The 24,528-nt window shown below is 35.5% G+C and overlaps 1 protein-coding gene and 2 long non-coding RNA genes across 3 annotated transcripts; all 3 read right to left on the bottom strand.

Annotated features, from left to right (window-relative positions):
• Positions 1-523: 523 nt before the first annotated feature.
• LOC123657472 lies at positions 524-11,195 on the bottom strand. The gene is made up of 3 exons (XM_045593014.1): positions 9,470-11,195; positions 3,807-3,987; positions 524-2,445 (listed from the first exon to the last, which is right to left on the bottom strand). The coding sequence occupies exons 1-3, from the start codon at positions 11,144-11,146 to the stop codon at positions 686-688; spliced, it is 3,618 nt and encodes a 1,205-aa protein (XP_045448970.1). The 5' UTR covers positions 11,147-11,195; the 3' UTR covers positions 524-685.
• LOC123656994 lies at positions 8,234-9,445 on the bottom strand. Its single transcript, XR_006743633.1, has 2 exons — positions 8,964-9,445; positions 8,234-8,595 (listed from the first exon to the last, which is right to left on the bottom strand). It is a non-coding gene; the product is annotated as an uncharacterized LOC123656994 (long non-coding RNA).
• A 6,087-nt stretch (positions 11,196-17,282) lies between the features above and the next one.
• On the bottom strand, positions 17,283-18,520 carry LOC123656933. The gene is made up of 2 exons (XR_006743621.1): positions 18,129-18,520; positions 17,283-17,896 (listed from the first exon to the last, which is right to left on the bottom strand). It is a non-coding gene; the product is annotated as an uncharacterized LOC123656933 (long non-coding RNA).
• Between the last annotated feature and the right edge of the window lie 6,008 nt (positions 18,521-24,528).

Below are 24,528 nucleotides of genomic sequence, written 5' to 3'. Positions count from 1 at the left end.
TCTATTTTTTTTTTTATAAAGTAAAAGTTATCGAAAAGTGATAACTTGTTTTATATTAACTATAAAAAAATAAGTTAATTATGAGAATATAATGAAATCATTATTTTTACACTCGATATATCACTGCATTACTCGTAACTATACAGTTATCATTTTTTGCGCGTTACCAGTATAATTGATAACAAGGGATTTTCTGCAATTGCAAATATAAACAATTGCATATTATTGTCTTGCTATTATCTTGCTAAGCATTTAGCATATTAAATGAATTACTTTTTATTAATCAGTAATATCAAAATTAAAGTAATAGAATTATTATATTAATTAATTTTTTTGTACTTTGAAAATTTCACACGTGGAAAAATGTATACTTTGAAATTCGTTCATAGATGTAGCATTTTTATTAATATTTATACTTAAATATCTTAGTAAAATTTATTGTATTTTTAGATTCTAATTAGACGTGATATTTATAATTAAATTATAAATATCACGTCTACTTAGAATCTAAAAATACAGTAAATTTTACTAATTGAATTTAAATATAATTTTTGATTTAAATTTGACATACAAAATTCCTGCTTAATTTTATGAACACATTGTTAAATTGTTGAGAAACTAATTTAATAAGTCACAGCGTAATATGTAACACATTAAACACATACACATTGTAACTACAAATAAATTACACAATCATGCTAACTGAAGGAGAAGCTGGCTGTTCATGAAGTGTCAAGTCTTTGCCATATCTTTGTAGTAACTCTAAAATCACTCCATTCGTCCATCCGAAACCATCTTGCACTGTATATTCTCCGCCACTGCCTTCGTGACCCGGTTGCACTGCACTGTACTTCTCAAACATCTTCTGCCATAAACTGAAGCCTATATAATTAGATCGAACCCATATTTGAGCTTGCTCCCTGGCCAATTGTTTGGCTTCCTCATTACCGCTAGCCTCCAATCCACCAATTAAAATACTCTGAAGTGGTGGCCAAGCATTTGGGAAGTCCCATTGTTCACCAGAATGTAATATTGATGAAGGAATACCACCAGGAAAGTTAAGCGCACCAGAAGATAAGAGGTACTTACATAATTGTGCAGCGTACTTTGATACACTGTGCTCCTCGACTGCACCTGCCCACAGCGGTGATGAGCAACTGGGATAAAAATGCTTTCTAGGCGACTTGGCCTGAACATCGTAATCGTACCAAACTCCATCGACTGGATCCCACATAACATCATCTATAGCATTTCTCCAATATTTCGCTAAGCTCCACCATTTTTGAGCCTCTCTTCGATTTTTTAATATGTTGCGGAAATTACCGGTAAGTTCAAGAGCACCGGCGAATATTGAATTTAAATCAACAGGCAAAATACGTGTCACATGTACATCTGTTAAATTGCCAATGACTTCATTTTTAGCTGTAACGAACCATCTCGAAGAAAAGTCCCATCCGCTTTCTGCTGCACTTTTCATTTCTCTGTAAAAGTCTTGACGCATATCATGATTTGGCAAAACAAAGGCATTAGTGTAATCTTCGAAGTATGATTCTGGCCGTGGCCCAATTGCTTGTCTATCTGCTAAATATCTCAATAGCATGTATTTATTTCCTTTTACTTCAACTACTACCTTTTTTTTACTCAACCAATACTGTAGTTCCTTTTCGACTGTACCGATATGTTTTTCGAGCCACAACAGATCTCCGGTAGCCGCGTAATAACTGGCTACCATGGCTGCTAATAAGGGCGGTTGACTTCGGCCAAGGTAATAAACTCGACTTCCGTTGGGTATGTATCCATATTTTTCAACTAAATACAACAAGTTTTCTATCATACCTTTAGCTGTCTGAGTCATGTTACTTATCAGAAGACCTCGAACTATCCAAAATGAATCCCAATAATATAATTCTTTAAATCTTCCCCCCGGTACGATGAAACCATTTGGCACATACAGAAAACTATAAAGATCAGGGTATTTTTTCACATCATCATTCACCTTTCGTCCTAGTTTTGCCCACAAAGCTATTATATTTTTTGCGAACAATCTCAGCTTAGGATCTGAAATCTCCTTTAATATTGGTGGGTCAGGATCAAAATCAGGTGGCTTCCACGGTTCAAGCTCGTTGCCTTCCATGAAATGTTGATCTATAAAAATAGCAAGCTGTTCACGCGAAGGATTCTGATTAGTATCACCCATAAGCTTTGCAAAATCTGCTAACGTTTCATTTTCAGAACGTTGCAACTTCAAATCAACAAATGTTTTAGAATCGGGAAATATGCGCGTGAGTTGAACTCTGTGTAAAAGATCACCTGTACAATAAACAGACGAATTGCATGTAGGAACCAAAGTGATAGCTTGTGCACAAGCGCCCAACAATCCTAGTACCGGATAAAAAGGTACATATCGTCGAAATTTTTGTATAAGCATGATTGTTTCAATTAAAATTTACGTCGTTCTCTAGCCGGCGAGTGTATATACGCGTTCAATAAACACAACCTTTGTATCGTAATGCAAGAGTTAACCGACGAGGCGAGCGTCCGCCTTGCAACTGATACTAAACACATTATGCGGGCCATGTCTGATGTATGTCAGCGACACTCGAACGAATGCACCATTGCAGCTGACGCAAACATATCCATTATTATCGTACCGTTACCATCAACGACCATAGCGTTATCAGTTAACTTACATGGATCACAATAAAATGTCAATATCATTATAACACGACCTGTGTCCCTATTCCTAAGCATTTGACAGAACTGTCAGTCTTGACGACTGTGCACTGACGTTAAAATAATAACAAGATAAAAGTCTATTTTTCACCGGCGTTTTCTTATCTTTTATTTCTAGGTGATACGTAAATAATTTGACACGCATGCGTACTCGAGTAGTAGGTAACCTTCGCTCCGATGTCGCATTCATCTTTAAATAGATTCTTATATATAAAATTCTCGTGTCACAATGCTAGTTACTATACTCCTCCGAAACGGCTGAACCGATTTTTATGAAATTTTGTGTGCACATCGGGTAGGTTTGTGAATCAGCCAACATCTATTTTTCATACCCCTAAGTTATAATTATATAAAGTTATAAAGTGGAATCAGCTAGTTTTTTAAATAAGTTAATAATATCCGAGTATAAATAATGTATTCTAACAACGATAATAGCTAATATTATAATTTGCATCACCCATTTTATTATATTACTAGCTGCTCGGATAGACTTCGTTCCTTCAAAAGTTAATAGTAAAAATGTATTTATTCTTTAATTTTTCTTTTTATTTCGTGGACATACAAAAGGAAGGAACATACAAAAAAATAAATTAGCCGAATTGGTCGAGCCATTCTCGAGTTATGCTTATTGCTTAGCAACATTTATTTTTATTTATATACATTAAAATACCTATTTTGTAAACTTTATCATTTCAAAATATGTCCCGTTCCCTCTCACACTTTTCGATCCGTTATTCTTTGCTTTTTGCTACTTATTATAAAAATATGATGTTAAAGATAACCTAAATCTGAGTTTTATACAGTTGTTGTATACTAAGACGCATTGGTCTAGTGGTCACAACAACAGGTTTATGAGCTAGCGGTAACAGGTTCGACCGATATTTGTCGTGGTTTGTGCGTTTGTGGTTGTGTTTCCGGACTCTTAAAACATGATGCTCATTTCACTGAAGCCGTCGACTGTTACAATAAAGTTTTTAAGTAATACATACATAGCGAATGCTCTCGGGCTTGGGCACAAACAAGTCCGTTAACCCGGCTCTTGGAATGTTAGAGTCACCTTCTCTAGCGTTCACCTGAGCAACTCTTCCCTGACGCGTCCACGCCGCGGGGGTGGGCATCACGTATCTCAGTAAGCCGGGATAAGTCGATGGCTAAGTTCAGGGGAGGACCCAGTGCTGTGGGGTATATCACAGCCCCCTTGCCTAGGGTTACAGGTGAAGACCTCAACGGTGGAAACAGCGGAAGAGGCGAGTCCTGTCACAAAGACCTAGTTATTGTGACCTGGGGTTGGGTAGCAGCGATCTCAGTATTGGCTTGAGGACAAAACTATAGTAGTTTAAAGGGCTCAAGTCAAACATTCGTGAGCGCAGCCAAGGCATGGCGCGACGATCACGAAACTGCAATGGCGGAAGGCAACGGGATACCACCGTCATTACTACATCCCTAGTAGATCAGCTCTCATGAATAGTACGACAATAGGTATGGCCCCGAGTCTCCGGCGTCCCTTTAATGGGACAGGGGTGCGAAGAATCTCCGGAGGGAAACTTATGAAGACGAGAAAGATTAGAGTGGGAACCTGGAACGTGAGAGGCATGAGGAAGCACGGAAAACTTTCTAACATCATACAGGAGATGGAGCGCCTTAAACTTGACATTGTTGGCTTAAGCGAAACAAAATGGACTGGACAAAACAAATATGTAACTGCTGAAGGAAAAATCCTTTACTACTCTGGCAGCGACCAGTCATTTGACCATCATGGGGTGGGGATCCTTATGAGCAAGGAGATATCTAAATCAGTGACGAATTTTGTGCCCTTGTCAAATCGCGCAATGCTCATTCAAATAACTGCAGTGCCAGCAAACTTAAATATAATTCAAATATACGCTCCTACGGCGGATAAACCTTTGATCGAAATTGAGGAGTTCTATGCTCAAATTGAAAGTCTCTTGCAATATACCAAAAAACACGATTTAAATATAATAATGGGTGACTTCAATGCTAAGGTTGGTTCCATGTCTGTGCCAGGGGTGACAGGAGCTTACGGATTAGGAACCAGAAACGAAAGAGGTGATACCTTAATAGAGTTCTGCCAAGAGAAAGGATTTATGCTAGCAAATACCCTCTTTAAGCTTCACCCTCGTCGTTTGTACACTTGGACCTCACCACAACATACAGCTAACAACATAGTTCGTAATCAAATAGACTTTGTATTGGTTAACAAAAGATTCCGAAATTCAATCAAGAACTGTGTTACATATCCGGGAGCAGATATAAAGTCTGATCATAATCCTGTCGTAGCAACATTACACTGTAAATTTAAAAAATTGGCTCAGCAAAAACAAAATTTCCGCACAGATTTAAATATGTTGAAAGAACCCATAGTTAAAGCAAGAGTTTCAAACGCTATAAACGAATGGGCTAATGGGCACTTGACCTGCCCATTAACATCTTTGACAGCGTGGTCAACACTCAAGGATGCGGTCAGCAATATTTGTCGGACTTATCTACAGCCTGAACATCTGGTCAAGAAACAGCAATGGATGACTGAGGAGATCCTGAAGTTGATGGATGAACGCCGAACATATAAAACCGCAGACCCAAAGAGGTACGACGAATTGGATAGGCTCATTGCTAGAAAAATTCGATCTGCTCGAGATAAGTTCTATGAGACCAAATGCGAACGTATCGAAGGCCTTTTAAAGTTACATGACGGATTTAACCTTCACAAGGAGATCAAAACACTTGCGGGGCTTAATAGGAATCACAATTTGAATTTATAACTATACCAAAAAAGGCAAAAGCAAAGAAATGTGAAGAATACCGCACAATAAGCTTAATGAGCCACGTACTTAAAATATTCCTGGCGATCATCCAAAACAGGATAAGACCTCGATGCGATGAACAACTTGGGGAGTGTCAATTTGGTTTCAGACCCGGCATGGGAACTAGAGAGGCGCTCTTTGCCTTGAATGTTCTAGTACAAAAATGCAAAGACATGCAGACCAATGTTATCTTGTGCTTCATTGATTATGAGAAGGCGTTCGATCGCGTAAGACATGATATACTCATGGAACGTTTGAGGGATATAGGTCTGGATGGCAAGGACTTACGGGTTATTAAGAACTTGTATTGGAACCAAAGAGCGGCTGTGAGAGTTGAGCATTCGGAGACCGATCAGGTTGAAATTTGCCGTGGTGTACGTCAAGGGTGTATATTGTCTCCCCTGCTTTTTAACATATACTCGGAAGCTGTAATGTCTGAAGCTCTGGAAGGGTTGGAAGTGGGCGTCAAGATTAACGGTCAAGTCGTGAATAACCTACGATACGCCGATGATACCGTGCTTATCGCCTCTTCAGAAAACGACTTACAGACATTGGTGAACAGAGTTAACGAGTGCAGTGTGAAGGCGGGGTTGAGCATGAATATTAGCAAGACCAAGTTTCTGGTGGTGTCGGGCGATAAGGGTTTAGAGCCGAAAATTCAAGTAGAAGGTAAATACCTAGAGCGGGTGCGTATGTACAAATACCTTGGTGCTTGGGTAAATGAAGAATGGGACTGTGGGCAAGAAATTCAGACCCGGATTGAAATTGCCCGAGCAAGCCTTAAAAGGATGGAGGAGGTTTTGTGCAGCCGCAAACTATCCATAAAGCTCAGACTAAGAATACTCCACTGCTATGTCTGGCCAGTAGTGTTATACGGTTGCGAGGCATGGACCTTGCGAGCTGACACCCAGAAGCGCCTAGAAGCTTTTGAGATGTGGTGTTACCGCAGGATGCTCCGTATTGGCTGGACACAGAAAGTTTCGAATGTGAGAGTACTCCAGCGCGTCGCCACTAGCCGGATGTTACTGCAAACCGTCAAGAAGAGAAAAGCCGAGTATTTGGGCCACGTCTTGAGACACGAGCGATACCAGCTGCTCCAAATTATAATGATGGGCAAAGTAGAGGGCAAGCGACGCGTTGGAAGAAGAAAAAAGTCCTGGTTGCGCAACATCCGCGAATGGATGAAGATCGCCAGCGTGGAAGAGCTGTTTCGCTTGGCACGAGACCGCGAAAAATTCGCTGAGCTGACGGCCAACCTCCAGTAGTGGAGAGGCACAAGAAGAAGAAGAAGATACATAGCGAAAAAGAAAGAAATGTGAATTAGAAATTACTATACTTAGTTTATCTATACTCATAATAAAATGGTAGGAAGGTCAAAACACACTATAAATAAAGACATTCTGTAGTATATTTAATATCAGCATTGCACCCGTGCGAAGCCGGGGCGGGTCGCTAGTAACTGATAATTCTATTTAATGACAAAAAAATGCAAACGGCAGAAAGCATTTTTTTTAATGGGTTTAAGAATAGACTAAAAATAATCATTAAATTTAATTAATAATTGAATAAATTAATTAATAACCAATTAGTTTAATTTAAATACATAAAATTTGAATATATATAAAGTTATACATACCTTATTTTCACACGTCACACACTCACATCAGCCTATCGCAGTCCACTGCTGGACATAGGTCTCCCCAAGTCACAGTATTTTTACGCCTGACACGTTTATATTACTACCCTACACAAATATTTTATGTTAAGATTTCTAAAATAAATTCACATTAAAATTGAAATAAATAAAAAGACAAAACATAAAGACAATCTTTTATTGATAATTCACACACACGTTTTTACCGTTATTATATAACGGATTTGTAAGAAATAGGTAAGGTATTTAAAATTAAAAAATTAAGGAGAAATCAAAAGGTGTACGAATTAATCCCACTGAAGAATGCTCGTATTTTAGACAATTTTCAAGTTAATATAGATTTCAAAGCGCTTAAGGAGTGAAAATTTATCCTTCCACCTGTCATCATAATCAAAATATTAAATTTAATAGACTTTTTTTAAAAATATTTGCTACTTTTGAAACCCTACAAAAGAATCATCTTATACATACTCCTCAGTCTCCAAGATCACTCCCACTTATTAATAATTTTGCCTCTATCTATCCTTTTTTTTATAAAAAACATAAGCTTTCTGCGATATTAAGCCGTTAACAACATAATATACGCAATCATTACACTTGACTGCTTAGAACAATAGCTACATAAGCTTGGAATAATAATAATAATAAATCAAAATTGTGTGGTTTTAATCTAAAGTACCAACAAAATATACTTGTAACTCTTATTGTCATTACAAAAATCTAACGTTACCAGCAACTGCAGTTGATATCATCTTTGGATATTCTTTAGTTATAAGATTATCTCATACACCCTTCCCCCTACAATTACATTACATTATTTATATTACATGTTACACTACATTCTTAACAATATATACCACATAAAACAATGTTACTATATTTTTAATAATAATAATCAATTAAAAAAATTTTAAAATATAAAGAAAATATGATATGTTTTACGAAAAATATATTAAAATAAAATATAAACTCAGTTAACAGACAGGACATAAAAAGCAAAGCGTAAAAAAAAACATTAATTAAGTTGCTATTTTATATTTATTTTATTATTAAATAATTATTTGTAACAAAATATTCTTACTAAGTAATTACTTAATAAGTACGATAAAAGTCATACGAACTTATGTTTACGCCATCGTTTTTAATGGTTATAAACACATTGTAAAAATTGTGATAATTAATAAATAAATAAGTAAAAATTGTAAATGCCTTTAGAATGCTGATATTAAATCTAATAATCACTTTTAAGTCGTTTTTTTTTTTAATTTATTAATTACTTATATCACATTTAAAAATATAACATACTATATTTAGGAAAGGGTCACAATAAATAGTTATGAAAGGGACATACTAAATAACTGACACTTTAAAAATTATCTTAGAAACCTATATACGCTTCAGCCTGTAATATCCCACTACTGGACATAGGCCTCTTTCCCCATGTAGGAGAAGGATCAGAGCTTAATCCACCACGCTGTTCCAATGCGGGTTGGCGGATATATTCTCTACTATGAGTAACGATCGCTATCAGGTGTTTAAGATAACAACCGGGACCGACGGCTTAACGTGCTCTCCGAGGCGCGGTGGGGAGACCCACAAGGACTGCACAAAGACCCAGACCACGGCAAACACCTGTATGGCCAATACAAATTTTTGTCATGTGTGGGGATCGAACCCGCAACCGCCAGCGCAACAGGTACAATCCATGGCTGTGACCGTTGCGCCAACGCGGCGTCGAAACGGCGCTTAGAAACCTATTTTACACTAATTATGCACTAAATATTAAGCTAGAATTTCTTTAATACAGTGTCACTTTGTGTGAGATTTCATGTTGTCGTTTTCAAAAATGCATGCGTCTCTTTAATACATCATATTTATGAAAGAGACAAAACCACATTTTTTTTAATACTTTAAATAAGTATGAAAGAATTAATAAAGATAAATGACAACATTGTTTTATATTAGATATACAGTAACGAAGGCTTTGGTCCTATCAATTTAAAAAAGTGTCTTGTTTATTTTTTAGGATATGTAAAACAAAAAAGTCTCTTTCATATAATTTCTCCCCAAGCAGATTAGTAGTCTACATCGTACTTTAAAAGTTTGCAAAGTACGATAGTCTGTATATATTTAAATATGTGAAAATATAAAAGATATAAACTAATTTGGCAAAGCTAATGGCAAACTTAGCCTTTGTTTTTAACATAATTAATAAGTGGTTTTAATTACTGTTTTGCTCTATCACAGGAAGGGGATTTACTGAATTATTCAGAGACATTTTATTACCATATTTAGCAAGAAATTCTAAAACTACGCCATTAGACCAACCAAAACCTGTCTGCACAGTATATTCTCCGCCACCGCCTACTTTTCCTGGTTGTTCAACATCATATTTCTCGAACATTTGTTTATTTTCAGTAAATCCAGTGTGGCATGCTTTAACCCAACTTTGAGCAACTTCAAAAGCAATGTGAAGGGATTCTTTAGTTTCTAATGCCTCTAGAGCATTTACTACAACGCTTACTAGAGGAGGCCAAGCGTTAGGGAAATCCCACTGTTCTCCACTTCGAATCAAAGACGTAGGCACGCCTCCCTGGTAACCAAGGCCATGAGATTTGATAAGCCATTCCAGAATCCGAGGAGCATTGATTTTGACAAAAATTTTATCAACAGCACCCATCCACAATGGTGCTAAATTACTCGGGTAAAAATATTTACGGTGTACTTGATTTGTCAAATCCCAATCGTACCAAATTCCGTCTTCCTTATTCCACAAAACTTCTTTTATAGTATTACGCCACTCATTAGCAAGATACGCCCAGTATGAGGCTCTACGAGGGTTCGTTAAAAGGCTTTGGAACTTTGCGACATTTAAAAGAGCATTTGCGAAAATAGAGTTTAAATCAACGGGAATAATTTCAGTTGTATGAATTGTGGATAAGCAGCCGTTGTTTTTACCTTCTTTATTTATGAACCAACGTGTAGAAAAGTCCCAACCACTTTCAGCCGCACTTTTTATATCAATATAGAATTGACGTTGGCGTTCCTTTTTTTCAAATAATTGGGCTTGGGTGTAATCTTCATAATATGACTCTGGGCGCGGTCCTTCGCTTGGTGCATAATACCTTAAGAGTGTATGTGATTTACCATTAACTCGAAACGTAATTACTTGTTTATCTAACCAATAATTTAATTCTTTTTCAAGGTCATTAATATTTTCCTTCAAAAATTCAGTATCATTTGTTTTTTTAATATACAAATACATCATTTCTGTTAACAACGGTGGCTGGCTTCGCTCTTGGTAGTACCATCTACTTCCGTTTGGTATATGCCCAAGAGTCCTTAGTAATTTGATTAAATTACCTATTACTCCCTTGACGGTATCTTTCATTCCACTTATGAGAAGTCCTTCAATAATCCAATACGTGTCCCAGTAATAGAGTTCCTTAAATCTGCCTCCAGGTATAATAAAACCGTTATTCACGGGAATAAAACTGAAACGGTCGGGATCTTCGAAAACTTCTGCTTTTACTCTTCTACCAAGAGTAGGCCAGATGTCATTGATATTTTTACCAAACTCTCTTAACTGTTCATCGCGAATACTTGCAAGGAAGTCTGGGTCCGGCTTGTAATCAGGTGGAGTCCAAGTCTCAAGTTCACTTGCCTCATCAAAATATTCGTTTACAAATTTTTTTATCTGTTCTTGACTGGGATTATCGTTTGTTTCCTTAAGTAACTCACCAAAAGCCGCAAGCGTGCTATTTTGATCATTTTTCATTTGGAGATCTACAAAAATCTTCGAATCATTGTATATTCTTGCCAACTGTACATGATGCAAAAGAGTACTATTGCAATAAACAGGTTTGCTGCAAGACGGCACTAGGGTATCTGCGTATACCGCAGAAGAGGTTAATGTAGCCAGTAGCATGAACCACATCTGAAATAAGAAAAAAAAATTATTTAAACTTTATTCCCAAACATACTTAACTCTGTCTGACACTCAATGGACTATCATATATTTATGAATAAAACTTACAAGGTCAATTATAACAAATTGGATTTAAATTGCCTAGATGACTATTATGAATTATCTACATATTATTAGAGTTTGGAAAGAAATTATGCTTATGAAAATCGTATAATATTTCTGTAATATAAATAACTTAAAAGTTACAAAAAAAATTAACGTTGAACGATATTGACAAATGACAGAAAAAATGCAATAAATTAAATAGCAATCCGTGTATTGTTTTACGTTAGTTTCAAAACTTTTTTTTAATTTTCATTGAGATAGGGCAGGAATTATCCTGCCCAAAATCTAACACCTTGTCAGGGGAAGTCCTAAACCTTACAGAAGACTGCTCTCGAGTAGTGTTATGTTTCTGTTGTGAGTAAGGACGCCAGAGCTCCTGGGGAGAGTAGGGGTAGGCTAACACGGCAAAGGCTACGGTAACGGCTTACCATCAGGTAGAAAAAGAAGATATAAAATAATTGCTTTCTGATATTACTAGATTAAAAACCCAATAGGATGTACTTAAGATGAAATTTTTATGCAATATAATTCGTAATTGAAATATTTGACCATCAGATTTTAAGTAAAAATAATTTTGATTTCTCTCTGTTAAAATTAGCGAACAAGACGTTTAACTGACAGTGTTATATTTACGATTACAGCGTTCAGATGAAATGTGTATAATGATCCAAAAAATACTTCTGAAGAAAAATCTCACTGTGCGTAATGGTTGATGTATATGATGTATGTTGATGTATGTTACTAGTGGTCGCGAAATGGTCGAAATTCAACCACAAGTGTGCGAAATTTCACACTCCTCCGTCCGCGCAATTTTCGTAAAATGGGGTACAAAGTTTTTGCTTCTCGTATTAATATAAAGAAGATAAGCATTAAATACTAGATTAAGATATTTTCGAAAGAATTTTTTTACTTTTACGTTTATTTGTTAATAATACATATCATTGTTTCATTGTTTGCCAGCAAAAAAAAAAAACCGACTTCAATTAAATCGACAAGTAATACAACGTAGGTAGACAAAAAAATAGTCAAGCAAATACGCATTATTAAAGATTACTCCAAAAGTTGTAATAAAATCTCGATGAAATTTGAATGTGATTATGTGACCACATGATAAATGCGCCGCGTTGGCGCAGCAGTCACAGCCATGGATTGTACCTGTTGCTCTGGTTGCGCGGTTGCGGGTTCGATCCCCGCACATGACAAACATTGTATTGGCCATACAAGTGTTTGCCGTGTTCTGGGTGTTTGTATAGTCCTTATGGGTCACCCCACCGTGCCTCGGAGAGCACGTTAAGCCGTCGGTCCCGGTTGTTATCATGTACACCTGATAGCGATCGTTACTCACAATAGGGAATATATCCGCCAACCCGCATTGGAGCAGCGTGGTGGATTAAGCCCTGATCCTTCTCCTACTTGGAGAAAGAGGCATATGCCCAGTAGTGGGATATTACAGGCTGAAGCGTACATGATAAACATCGACTTTCGATTAAATAAAAAATCATCAAAATCAGTACACCCAGTAAAAAGTTATGTAGAATTTCAAGGGTTTTCCTCGATTTCTCTGGGATCCCATCATCAAATCCTGGTTTCCTTATCATGGTACACTTAAGATATCTCCTTTCCGACAAAAAAGAATTATCAAAATCGGTTCATAAACGATGAAGTTATCCCCGAACATACATAAAATACGTCGAATTGAGTAACCTCCTCTTTTTTAAATTCGTTTAAAAATAGAAATAAACATTTCTAAGCATTTCAGTAAAACATAATCGTATTCGTAATCATTAGAAGTATGATGCACGTATACTTAGAGTACACCATCACTGAAGTAATCTGTTGTGAATATTATTGATATAATCGTGATTGAATACGATAACATGCGGATAACAGACAACCTGTTCCACTATATCTGATTTAAGCCACTCTTGAATTATAATGATTAACACTTGTTATCCTTAAAGGAAAATCAATCAAAAGTACGTGCTTCTTGCTTCAGTAACACTTCCTGGCAAAGTTTAGTCAGATGACGAAGTATATATATCACTTCGAAGTAAGTGACTAATTGTAAGTATCTATTACTAAGAAATGATAAAATAAGTAAAACTAACAATTTTTGGCCTTTGTATTATTATTTAATTAAAAATTTAAAAACCCCCTACTCATAACCATCATTGTCAAAAGACGGACTTTCAGTGTTGGACATAGGTCTCTTGCAAGTTATTAAAATTTATGCGATCTAACGCCGCTTGCATGGATGAGTCCCTCACACTCCCTCACGAGGGAGCGCACCTCCAACTTCTTGCTTCAATATCCGATCCCACCTGCTCGTGGTGCCCCCTACCGCTAACTAACAAGGCTCTGGCGATCGGTGTATAACGGGATAACCATTCCTATAACCATAGGCCGAGTAAGAACACAGGCTGATGCTAGGCAGCAGCAACACCGTCGGCAACAGGCTAGCACTACGATGACCAACGCATTTTCCCGGCATGATCATTATTGGGCAAAAACCTCGAATGAGACACACGAACAGACTAAGCAATAATTCGATTTCATGCCGAAAATGCCTTGCATCATTTTAGAAGAGAGGTGATATTGTTTAAACTGCTGGAACTGTTTCAAAAAAATAATGTTATCATCGCCATCATGATTAATTCTCATATCCCGATACTTTTGTGGGGTCGCCATATCATCAGTTCTTGTTCTCTGTTTTTTCTATCTTATGAGCAGTCCCAAGGACGGTGACGTGACAAGAACGGTATCTAGCATTTTATCTTTCCTAAAATATTGTTATAGATTTATGTAGAATCATTAAGTATACAATACGAATATAGAGTACGAAGCATGATAGACAAGTTTCTGTAACTATCATAACAGTGTTACGTATACAATATGCATATAATATATATGTATTATACTTATGCAACAAAAAAAAATAACAGATAAATAGAAAACCATATCAAAGGTTCATTATAATGTGTACTTGACCTTCTCAGAATATTTCCTTAGTTACCTGCCTGCGTTCTCTGACCTATCCAGTTTCAATACTAATTTATCATGTCTTCTCTACTTCAACGTAAATATAATAAATTTACTTAAAGTTCAAATTTGTAGGATTGTTACAAATAAATTATTTAGCCTTAAGTAACATAATTGTGTTTGTTCGCAAACGAAAAAAAACCGACTTCAATTACATCGACGAGTAATACAACGTAGATCGACGAAAAAATAGCCAAGTAACTACGCGTTATCAAAGATTACTCAAAAAGTAGTAATCAGATCTCGATAAAATTTATATATAACTACATAATAAACATCAGCTTTCGATTAAATTAAAAATTATCAAAATCGGTACACCCAGTAAAAAGTTATTGCGGATTTTCGAGAGTTTCCCTCGATTTCTCTGGGATTCCATCATCAGATCCTAGTTTCCTTATCATGGTATCAAACTAAGGACATCCCCTTTCCAAAAAAAAAAGAATGATCAAAATCGGTACATCCAGTAGAAAGTTATGCGGTATAATACAACGTAGGTCGACGAAAAAAGCGTCAAGTAAAAACGCATTATTATAACTCGAAAAGTAGTTGTTAGATCTCAAATAAATTTAAATGGGACCCATTGGCACACACCACCTTTCGATTAAAAAAAAATTTGTCGAAATCGGTCCACACGGTCAAAAGTTCTGATGTAACATACATACAAAAAAAAAATACAGTCGAATTGAGAACCTCCTCCTTTTTTGGAAGTGGGGTAAAAAGAGACATTACTTTTTAAGTACGAAGCGTGACGGAAAAGTTATCTCATGACACTGTACGTGACTTATTTGTCGAATCATAAAATGTAAGTACCCATTGTCAATTTTATCGTCGGTACATCGAACTATTATAGTTGAAAAACTAATCAATATTTCTTAACGTCAAACTCATTACATATTATTATTAAACGTTATTTAAAATATAATTATATAAATAAAAATTAATCCAGCAAAACTGGTTCCGTTTTTTATAAAAGAAAATTTAAAAAATCGATTTTATTAATCGAGAAAAATAATTCGAACTAAAGTACAGTAGTATCAGCTGTGGTGTATTTTACAATTCAGAGCCTCGGGCTATTTTAATTTGCCGCCACATTAATTAAAGGAATAAGTAAAAGCAGCGTATGTATTAGGGATATGTTAATAAATAATCGATTATTTTCAGTAAAATTTTTCGGCTGATCATTTTTCTATTAGTGGTTCATTGTTGTAAAAATCGATTACTTTTTCACATCCCTACGTATGTATACGCGGTTTGCAACGCCCCTCGAAGAATGCCGCCCCGGGCCATGGCCCTCTTAGCCCTAGGGTAAATTCGCCCATGACTATCAGTAATACCTAATAACTTATGTTGGGTACATGTAAGTAGCTTGCGCGCACAGAATTTCCGTAGATGCATCATCTCTATCTCTTTTCTAACTCCCTCAACCACCCAAAGAGAAACATTAACTTTATCTACATGTAATAAGAAAAAAGACTATTGATGTGACAAAGACAACCTACCAATTGGTTTAGTACTAATACCAAAAACGATAGAACATGAATGAGTAGGAAGCATAAAGTTCACGACAGCTTATTTATTGCGGTGAAACGTAATTGCTAGATCAGACATGGAAAAGGACCTAAGTAAATTTGTGTTTGCTTAAACGAAAAAAAAAACCGACTTTAATTACATCGACCAACAACACTACTGACTAACTAACTACTACTACAAGAAAATTATTATCCTTGGATTACTTATAACATTAAATTGCTGATGCGTCGTAGGGATGAGGCTCACAGTAGGGCAAGGCAGTCAAACTCGGATGTACATATAGATTACTATAAAAATCTAAAATCAGAGGTTGCACAAGCTATATCTAGAGAAAAGTCTGCTTATTTTAATTTTCATATTAATTCTAATTTTAAAAACTCTAAAGTATTATGGAAACATCTAAAAAAAGTAATTAATATAAAGCAGAAATATAATCATGGTGTGCCTGAACATCTTAAAGACCCTCAAATAATTAACACAAATTTTCTCGATGTGCCGGGCGTGAACTGTGTCCCAATTGAAACTATTAATTTTTATGAGTCTCGTAAAGGCTGTTCAGTGGAATTTAGTTTACAGCCTGCGAGTGAATTAGAAATTTCAAAAATAATTCACTCCTTAAAGTCAAATGCAACTGGCATTGACGAGATCTCTCTGGATATGGTATTGTTAACGTTACCTAGTACGTTGACCACCATAACCGGAATTGTTAATAAATCGATTTTAACGAATACATTTCCTGAGATGTGGCAGATAGCTTTGGTGAGACCGATCCCCAAAAAGGAAAACGTAAATGAAATTAAAGATCTACGACCTGTTAGTATACTGCCTTGTATATCAAAAGTTTTAGAGAGGATTGTATGTAATCAATTAACAAAATTTTTAGACACTAATAAAATTCTACCAGAGAAGCAATCTGGTTTTAGGAAATATCACAGCACGACTACGGCGTTGCTGGATGTTGTAGACAATATATTGTGCGCTCAGGACGTTGGAGAAGGCACAATTCTTGTACTGCTGGATTTTTCTCGAGCGTTTGATACAATCAACAGGCAACTGTTTCTGGCTAAATTAAAATACTACGCATTTAACGCTAAAACTGTAAAATGGTTCGCTAGTTACCTACAACATAGGAAACAGATAGTTGAAATCATCAATGATGATGGGTCCAGAAACCGATCGGACTGTTGTTCGGTAAGTAGAGGCGTACCACAAGGATCGATCTTAGGACCCATAATTTTTGCGCTGTACTGTGCCGACATAATAACTCATATCAAAAATTGTAAATATCACATATATGCTGACGATATACAGATGTATATTTCGTTTAATCAATCAGAAGCTAGTGTGGCTATACAGAAGTTAAATGACGATCTCGGCCGCATCTCCAAGTGGTCAGAAGATCATGGTCTTGCGTTGAATCCGGGAAAAACGAAATATATGATACTAGGCACAAAAAATCAAATACAAAAAATCAGTAGTTTAAATCCATTTATTCACATAAGGGGTGAAAGGATTGAAAGAGTGACAGAGGTGCGTAATTTAGGCTTAGTGATTGATGAGGGGTTAAGGTTTGAAAGACATACCATGAATACAGCTCGTAATTGTTTTTATAGGTTAAAAGTCTTGTATCAGATAAGAAACGTTCTCAGTAAGGATATGCGAGTGAAGTTGTGTGAAACGCTGGTTCTTTCAAAATTCAACTATGCTGATATTGTAATTGAACCTAGGCTACTTGCACGTACAAAAAAACTTATACAACGGGTACAAAATGCATGCATGCGGTACTGTTTTAATATACCACGTTGCGCGCATATTTCTCCTTATATTAATGATGCACGAATGATTAGGATGGAACATCGTAGGCAATTGCATCTTGCGACCTTACTATTCGACGTGATCCAAAGTAAAGCCCCTGTGTACTTGTACGATAAATTAACCTGGGCAAAGGAATGTAACAGGAATTACCCTACACGAGCATCGTCTTACATGCTCAATATACCCATGCATCGATCTGCAGCGTTCCATGGTAGTTTCCGCTATGCAGCGACGAAGTGTTGGAACAACTTGCCGCCTCCGATTCGGATCCTGAAAACCAAGAATACTTTTCGTTACAAATACAAAATGCATTTATATAATTTACAACTTCAATCGTCACAGACCATCTAGAAAGTAGAATAAGGAATAGGAATGTATAGTCATTTTTAAATTTGTGTATAGGTACGTTAATATAATTACTAATAATATATGATTATTTTTTTTTTTTAATTCATTGTGCATATTTGTAAAACAAGGCAAATACATAAGAAATTCTCAGTACCTAATTGAACTGACTTCGTCGCGGGCGGTAGGTTGGTTCAGCACGTGCTTCGGTGACAGCCTCGTCGACGTTGACGTCATTTGTTTTTATTTTATGTATGCCATCGTCTCTTTTTTTTTTTTTTTTTTTATAGCCTGTAAATGCAGGGTTGTGTAAGATAAATTAGGCACGGGAACGATTTTAAAGAAATATGATCTTACCTTAATAAATAGCCTCATTCGTAGCCTTGCTCCTTTTATATATTATACGAGTATAATGGAAGCGTGCGTCGTCGGGCTTACGTCTTCCCATGTCCGGCGCGCGCGGTGGTCTGAGCTTACCTGCATTCCGTGCACCCGACGACGTAACATCACATAATTTCACTACTATTTATTTATTTATTTATTTATGCAAAATATATCTTCTCTGTTGTTACTTATTTATTTATTTTGCTCCATTTTACATGTTTATTTATAATATTTGTTATATACATGTAAGGATATGTATATGTGTGTATGTGTATTATATGTTTATGTGTGTGTGTATGTGTATGTATGTGTGTGTGGTGAATGTATGCGTATATAATTATATTGCTAGAAGAAAGGAATGATACTTGTCGCGCTAGTCAAAACAGGGGTATCACTGAAAATCAGCGTTGGTTTTTGTTTTTTATGAAAGCCAACACCAAGCTGAGTGATATACCTTTTTGGGGCACAGCACTTAGCCGCAGGCGGTATTATTTGGTCATATAATCACACATTTTCACATTTCTTGTTTATTCGTCTTTTTTTTTTTCATAACTTCTTTGGAATTTTTTATGTACATTTTTTTTTACTTTTTTTTTTTTTTTTTTGATGTTATAGTTTTTTGTAGTCTATATTACTGGTCATGTAAATTTCTTTTTTTGTATATGTAGTTATTGATTAATTATTATTATGTCTATTTAAGTGTGTCTTTTTTTGTGTAAAAACTGTCTGCGTTTTTGAGTGATGCTCCGAATAAACGTGTTTCTTTCTTTCTTTCTTTCTTTCTTTCTTACTAACGTACAACTAATAATACAACGGTAGACGAAAAAATATATTAGTCAAGTACATACGCATTATTAGAGGTAACTCAAAAAGTACCCGTCAGTTCTCGATTAAATCAATATGTATGATAAAAATGTAATCAATACATATAATAGAAATGTAAATGTAACATGTTTGTGCACGCTAATCTCAGAAACGGCTTATCCGATTTAGAAACGATTTTCACTAGTATATTGTGGTAAGCGTCACTTAATATTTATTGTTTATTTCATGTTAATCGGCTTATAAATGAAAAAGTTATGCCAATTTAAAAAATCACGTTGATCATTTAAATATCCAAACGACGGTGTTTATAATCCAAAATAAACCAAAAGATATATCCAAAAAATGCTGTTAAAAGTCTCTACTTCGAATGGACGGATTCGTGGACACAGCTAGTTTATTATTAATTAAAAACACTGTACGGATTTTAAAATATAATCTAATTAGTGTCTGGCAATAAATACTGAAATGAATAGAAAGTGTCTGGCAATATGATTTTCATATATTTTTTTCAATATTCTATTTAAATAATAAGTAACGTTCAATAGCTAGTTAATATCATTTTTACGAACATATTACCGCTAATATTATACATTTTTTTTTCAAACTTTAGTATATAGAACATTTATTTCGAAGTCTTACAGTCTAGAAGTCTTAGTATACATATTTACAGTTAACAACTTGAGAACTAAATATTTACAGATAGGTACGCTATAAATCATGTCCGCTTGGTATGGTGCCAAGAATGTGGAAGCATTTTCCTATCGTTGAATCGCTATCGTTATGGCGATTTTCTAGGCAAAAATGCACCAGCCCTCTTGTCACCAGTGCAGCAGTAGAGGTAATAAAACGTTTGTATACACTAATATTATTTTATTGAATATATTTTGTCCTTCAAAAATTAAGAAATGTCTGGAGTGCCTGGGATCTTATATCTTTAAAAAAAGCAAGAATTTTTATTCTTGCTTTTTTTAAAGATATAAGAAACAATAAACATTAGTAACAATAAACATTTTAACGTAGTTTCTGGTGTTTCAGGCGTTTATAAATTACGGTAACTGCTTACCATCAGATATGCTGTAGGTTTGTTTGTCGAGTTAGTTATCTATAAAAAAAAGACAAACAGGATATTTATTTAAAAAAAACAATTGAATTGACTTCGTTACCATCTAGCCAAAGAAATCAAGTAGAAAAAGTACTGCTCAAACTAGGTGACAACTTTTTTCTGAGAAATAAAATAAAAATTATAATCATAAATCATAAATGGACACTAGACAGTATATCATATATTTAAGTTCCATTGTCCTAATTTTCATTTCCACATTTCTATTACAATTCATCACCAAGTCAAACATAACAATGGTCAATTAGTAAAAATAAATTACTTTCTTTGCAGGTAACTATGTTTAACAACGTTTTGTTTTCTTGAGGGATCCCCTTCATTTTTACTACTTTTATTAATTTATTTGAAATATAGATACTTTAAAGCTCATCATCATCACTTCAACCTAGCGCAGTCCACTGCTGGACATAGGCCTCTACAAGTTCGCGCCAAAAATGGCGTAATCTGATGTGTGTTGCCCATAGTCACCACGCTGGGCAGGCGAGTTGGTGACCGCAGGGTTGGCTTTGTCGCACCGAAGACGCTGCTGCCCGTCTTCTGCCTGTGTATTTCAAAGCCACTTGGGTGGTTATACCGCCATCGGTCGGCTTATTAAGTTCCAAGGTGGTATTGGAACTGTTACCCTTAGTCGCCTCTTACCACACCCACAGGACGAGAGTGGTGGCTACATTCTTGTGTGTGTGTGTGTGTGTGTTTGTGTGTGTGTTTGTTATGTGCGCGTGTTTACGAGTATTGGCCAGTAAAAATAGCCGTTTTTTTTGTGTCAACCTCGCCTTAAATTTTAGATCCAATATTTTTATTAGGCTTAAGATCACCTACTGAGCATGAAATCACAAAATAATAACAAATCCAGATGGAGTTTCAAGCGCCATCTTGAAAAAACTTTTTTGGCCGTTATCTCAAAAACTATGCACTTTACGGCAAAAGTTGTTGAGACCATTAATTGCAGTTTTGTTTCTTTTAAACTTTTTTTAAAACTTACCGCTTACAATTTTAGGGCATTAGATTCATAAAAATTTAGTTCTATTTTTACTAGAGTATACGTTTAATATTTAATGAACCTACTGAATTTTTATTAGATAAAAAAGGCAATTTATACAAATAAATAAAATCGGAGTGTCTGTTTGTAATATTAAAATAACTGCTTTTCACTAAATTCATATGTATGTTAAAATAACATTTTTTACAACTTTTGTCTGTCTTTTTGTTCTGGCTAATCTCTGAAACGGCTGGACCGATTTTGACGGGATTCTCACTGGCAGATACCTGATGTAAGAGGGAGTAGGTTAGGCTACTTTTATATGAGATTTTTTTTAACTCTGCGAACTGAACAATAACTTTTGTTAAATTCCACGCAAACGAAGTTGCGGGCACAGCTAGTAGTAATGATTATAATCTGCATTGTAAGTATGCCATGAAATTCTAAACCTTTTTAATAGGTGGCTATTTTACAGTCTTCAAAAATCCTATTTCGACATAATGAGAGAATTATGTGTAATTCTTGTAAACAAAGCCAGAACTAATAACTCGCTTATATTTAACATTCATTTAGGTATCTATATCTTAATAGCAATAAAACGACTGAAATCGTTGTACATTAAGATAATAGTACCATATTTCTTATGAGCACTATTTACCCAATAATCTAAAGGTCAGTCAAGCAAAAATATACTTAAAATAATCTCAACCTTACTCCGTGTGGCAACGGTAGTAAAAAATATAGCCACCCCCTCTCTTCCCGTGGGTGTCGTAAGAGATGACTAATGGATAACACAGTTCCACTACCATATGGGAACTTAAAAAGCCGACCGATGGCGGGATAACCATCCTACTGCTGGCTTGAAATACACAGGCTGAAGACGGGCAGCAGCGTCTTCGGTGCGACAAAGCCAGCACTGCGGTCACCAACCCGCCTGCCCAGCGTGGTGACTATGGGCAAAACACATGAGTTTACGCCATTTTTTGTGGAGGCCTATGTCCAGCAGTGGACTGTAATAGGCTGAAATGATGATGATGAATCTCAACCTTGCTCTAAAGACTACATATCTTTTATTTAAATATGTTCTAGGAATCAAAAAACACCAATATTTAATACATAGGCTTACGACTGACTTCAATTTTATTAATGCAAAGGGGATGACTAGCTGACAATACCTTTCTCTTTAAAACGCGCGTTCACTTTTCTTTTAAGGCGCGATCACTTTTTTTTTTTATTAGTACGCAAATTATAACTGACAAAAAACACGCATGGTGTAAAGTTCATACCAAAAATGTGTATAAGGAAATCCTCGAGGACGTTAGGTGCAGTGCCCAATGTCTCACCGTTCTATGCCAGAAAGGCAAGGGAGTAAAAAGGTTGTGTTTTCCTGTACACAAAAACTGATCGATACATAAATACGTACGGCTCGATGGATAGTAAGCGATTACCGCGTTGTCGATCCTACCACCAAACCCCCTCAGGAGATCTGGTTACCTTACTTACCACAGGAACACAGCACCCCTTGAAAGCAGTATCATTTAGCTGTGATCTTCTGTAAGGTCATGGAACTTCCCCAGTCGGGCTGTTCCAGATTTTGAGCAGGGTATTTGCTGTGACATAACTCAGTTGAAATTGTTTATATTATTCCATTAAAAATATTATACTGACGCACTGATACATAAACTACATTAAAGTTATTACAACGTTAGGTTATCATAAAAGGTCATTGAACTTTTGCATGGTAGATATTCACCTTCAAGAATCGGCCTGTCAATGAATAATTATAATTTTCCTCGTGATTTATAATTATATAATGGATTTGATGATGTTCTTGATAATATAGAATAATCTATACACATAAATAGAATTGAAGTGTCCGTCTGTGATTTCATAATACATTATAGCTATTCTATTCTATTATAGCTAGCATAGCAGCTATTTACGCGATGCTAAAACACAAACAAACGATTTTAAAATTTTTGTCTGTCTGTTTTTTTGACGGCTGAACCGATTTTATAGAACTTTCACTGGAAGATAGAAGAAGTTGTGGAACAAGATATAGGCTACTTTTTGAAAAAACCGCATTTACCGCGCGCGAGTCAATACTGCACAGATAGATATGAAATAACCAAACATTTTTCTATTAAAAACGACAATTTTTGTGACCAAAAATAACTACAATCCCAAAAGGTTTAAATTATAAAATAAAATACGGAAATAGTACAAAAAAAATAATATTTAAAATAATACATTCTGCATGCCAAAAAAAAGGGGCCAAAATCATGAATTTATTGTAAAATGGCCGACAAAATAATATGGCCCGGGGCGTTGAATCTTAAAAAATCCCACTACATTATTTTCAAAAAACACACTCATGAAGTTGTAGTTGTACTTACAAAACGTCCCTATCATCAAATGAATTTATGAAGTCATTAACGTTCGCTAGAATTGCGTTATTAAAATAAAAAACAAAACAATTTCAGTCATAAAATTATATTGCTATGGATTACGAGTAAGTAACGCTATTGACAAGATAACAGAATAGCCTCCAAAACGTAATGAATTGCGGCCATGACACGGAGATAGTTTTCCTTGCGCCTGCGACGGTTGACGAGCTATCTCCGTCATGGTCTACCGTTACTAAAACACGATAACTTTGGTACCAATTTTATTTACCCCTTAATGGGATGAATACCTTTTGATAGTGCATCATTCGTACCTCGTTAAAACTTCAAAATTATTGTATTACAATTGATTAACCTTTAATTTATAAGTTTAAAAAATTTGGTATAAATTCTCATTGTTTTATCCACCCAAAATTCGCTGTCAATCTAAAAAAATCATGAAATATATCACTTTCTTTAACCTGGTTCATCATCAGACTCAGCCTAACCTAGACGCAATTCGAAGTAGCCAACGAATAGTTTGGTTGTAGCTTGAAATCTCATAATCAGACCATTGCCAGCTAGTGAGTACTTTCTTCTGTCAAAGTCTACTAAATTAGCCCTAATTCAAGGAAGCTACTCATAACAATTGTAGAGTTTATATGCTATTTTTCACTTCCTCTTTCCAACTATTTGGACCGAAAAATGAAATTTTAAGCTTTAACGATCTTTCATATCGGTGGTTTCAAAATGACAATAAGTCCTATAATTATTGAAAAAAATAATTCTAAAGATACTCATACCTAGGCATTAATTACACAAAGTCGAACGAAATAAAACTAAATAACTATGAATGTACTAGATC

Source organism: Melitaea cinxia, chromosome 10 (genome assembly GCF_905220565.1).
Source record: "Melitaea cinxia chromosome 10, ilMelCinx1.1, whole genome shotgun sequence".
Lineage (NCBI taxonomy): Eukaryota > Metazoa > Arthropoda > Insecta > Lepidoptera > Nymphalidae > Melitaea > Melitaea cinxia.
The sequence above is the reverse complement of the archived record's forward strand: the minus strand, read 5'-3'. Positions and strand labels throughout refer to the sequence as shown.

Excerpts from the sequence above, each read along its gene's own strand:
- LOC123657472 (XM_045593014.1), bottom strand. The coding sequence starts at position 11,146 with ATGTGGTTCATGCTACTGGCTACATTAACCTCTTCTGCGGTATACGCA. Across the intron at positions 3,988-9,469 it reads AAATGTCTCTGAATAATTCA|GACTCGCCTCTTCCGCTGTT; the intron begins GTAAATCCCCTT and ends TCTTTGTGACAG. Across the intron at positions 2,446-3,806 it reads GTCAGGGAAGAGTTGCTCAG|TTTTAATTGAAACAATCATG; the intron begins GTGAACGCTAGA and ends GAACGACGTAAA.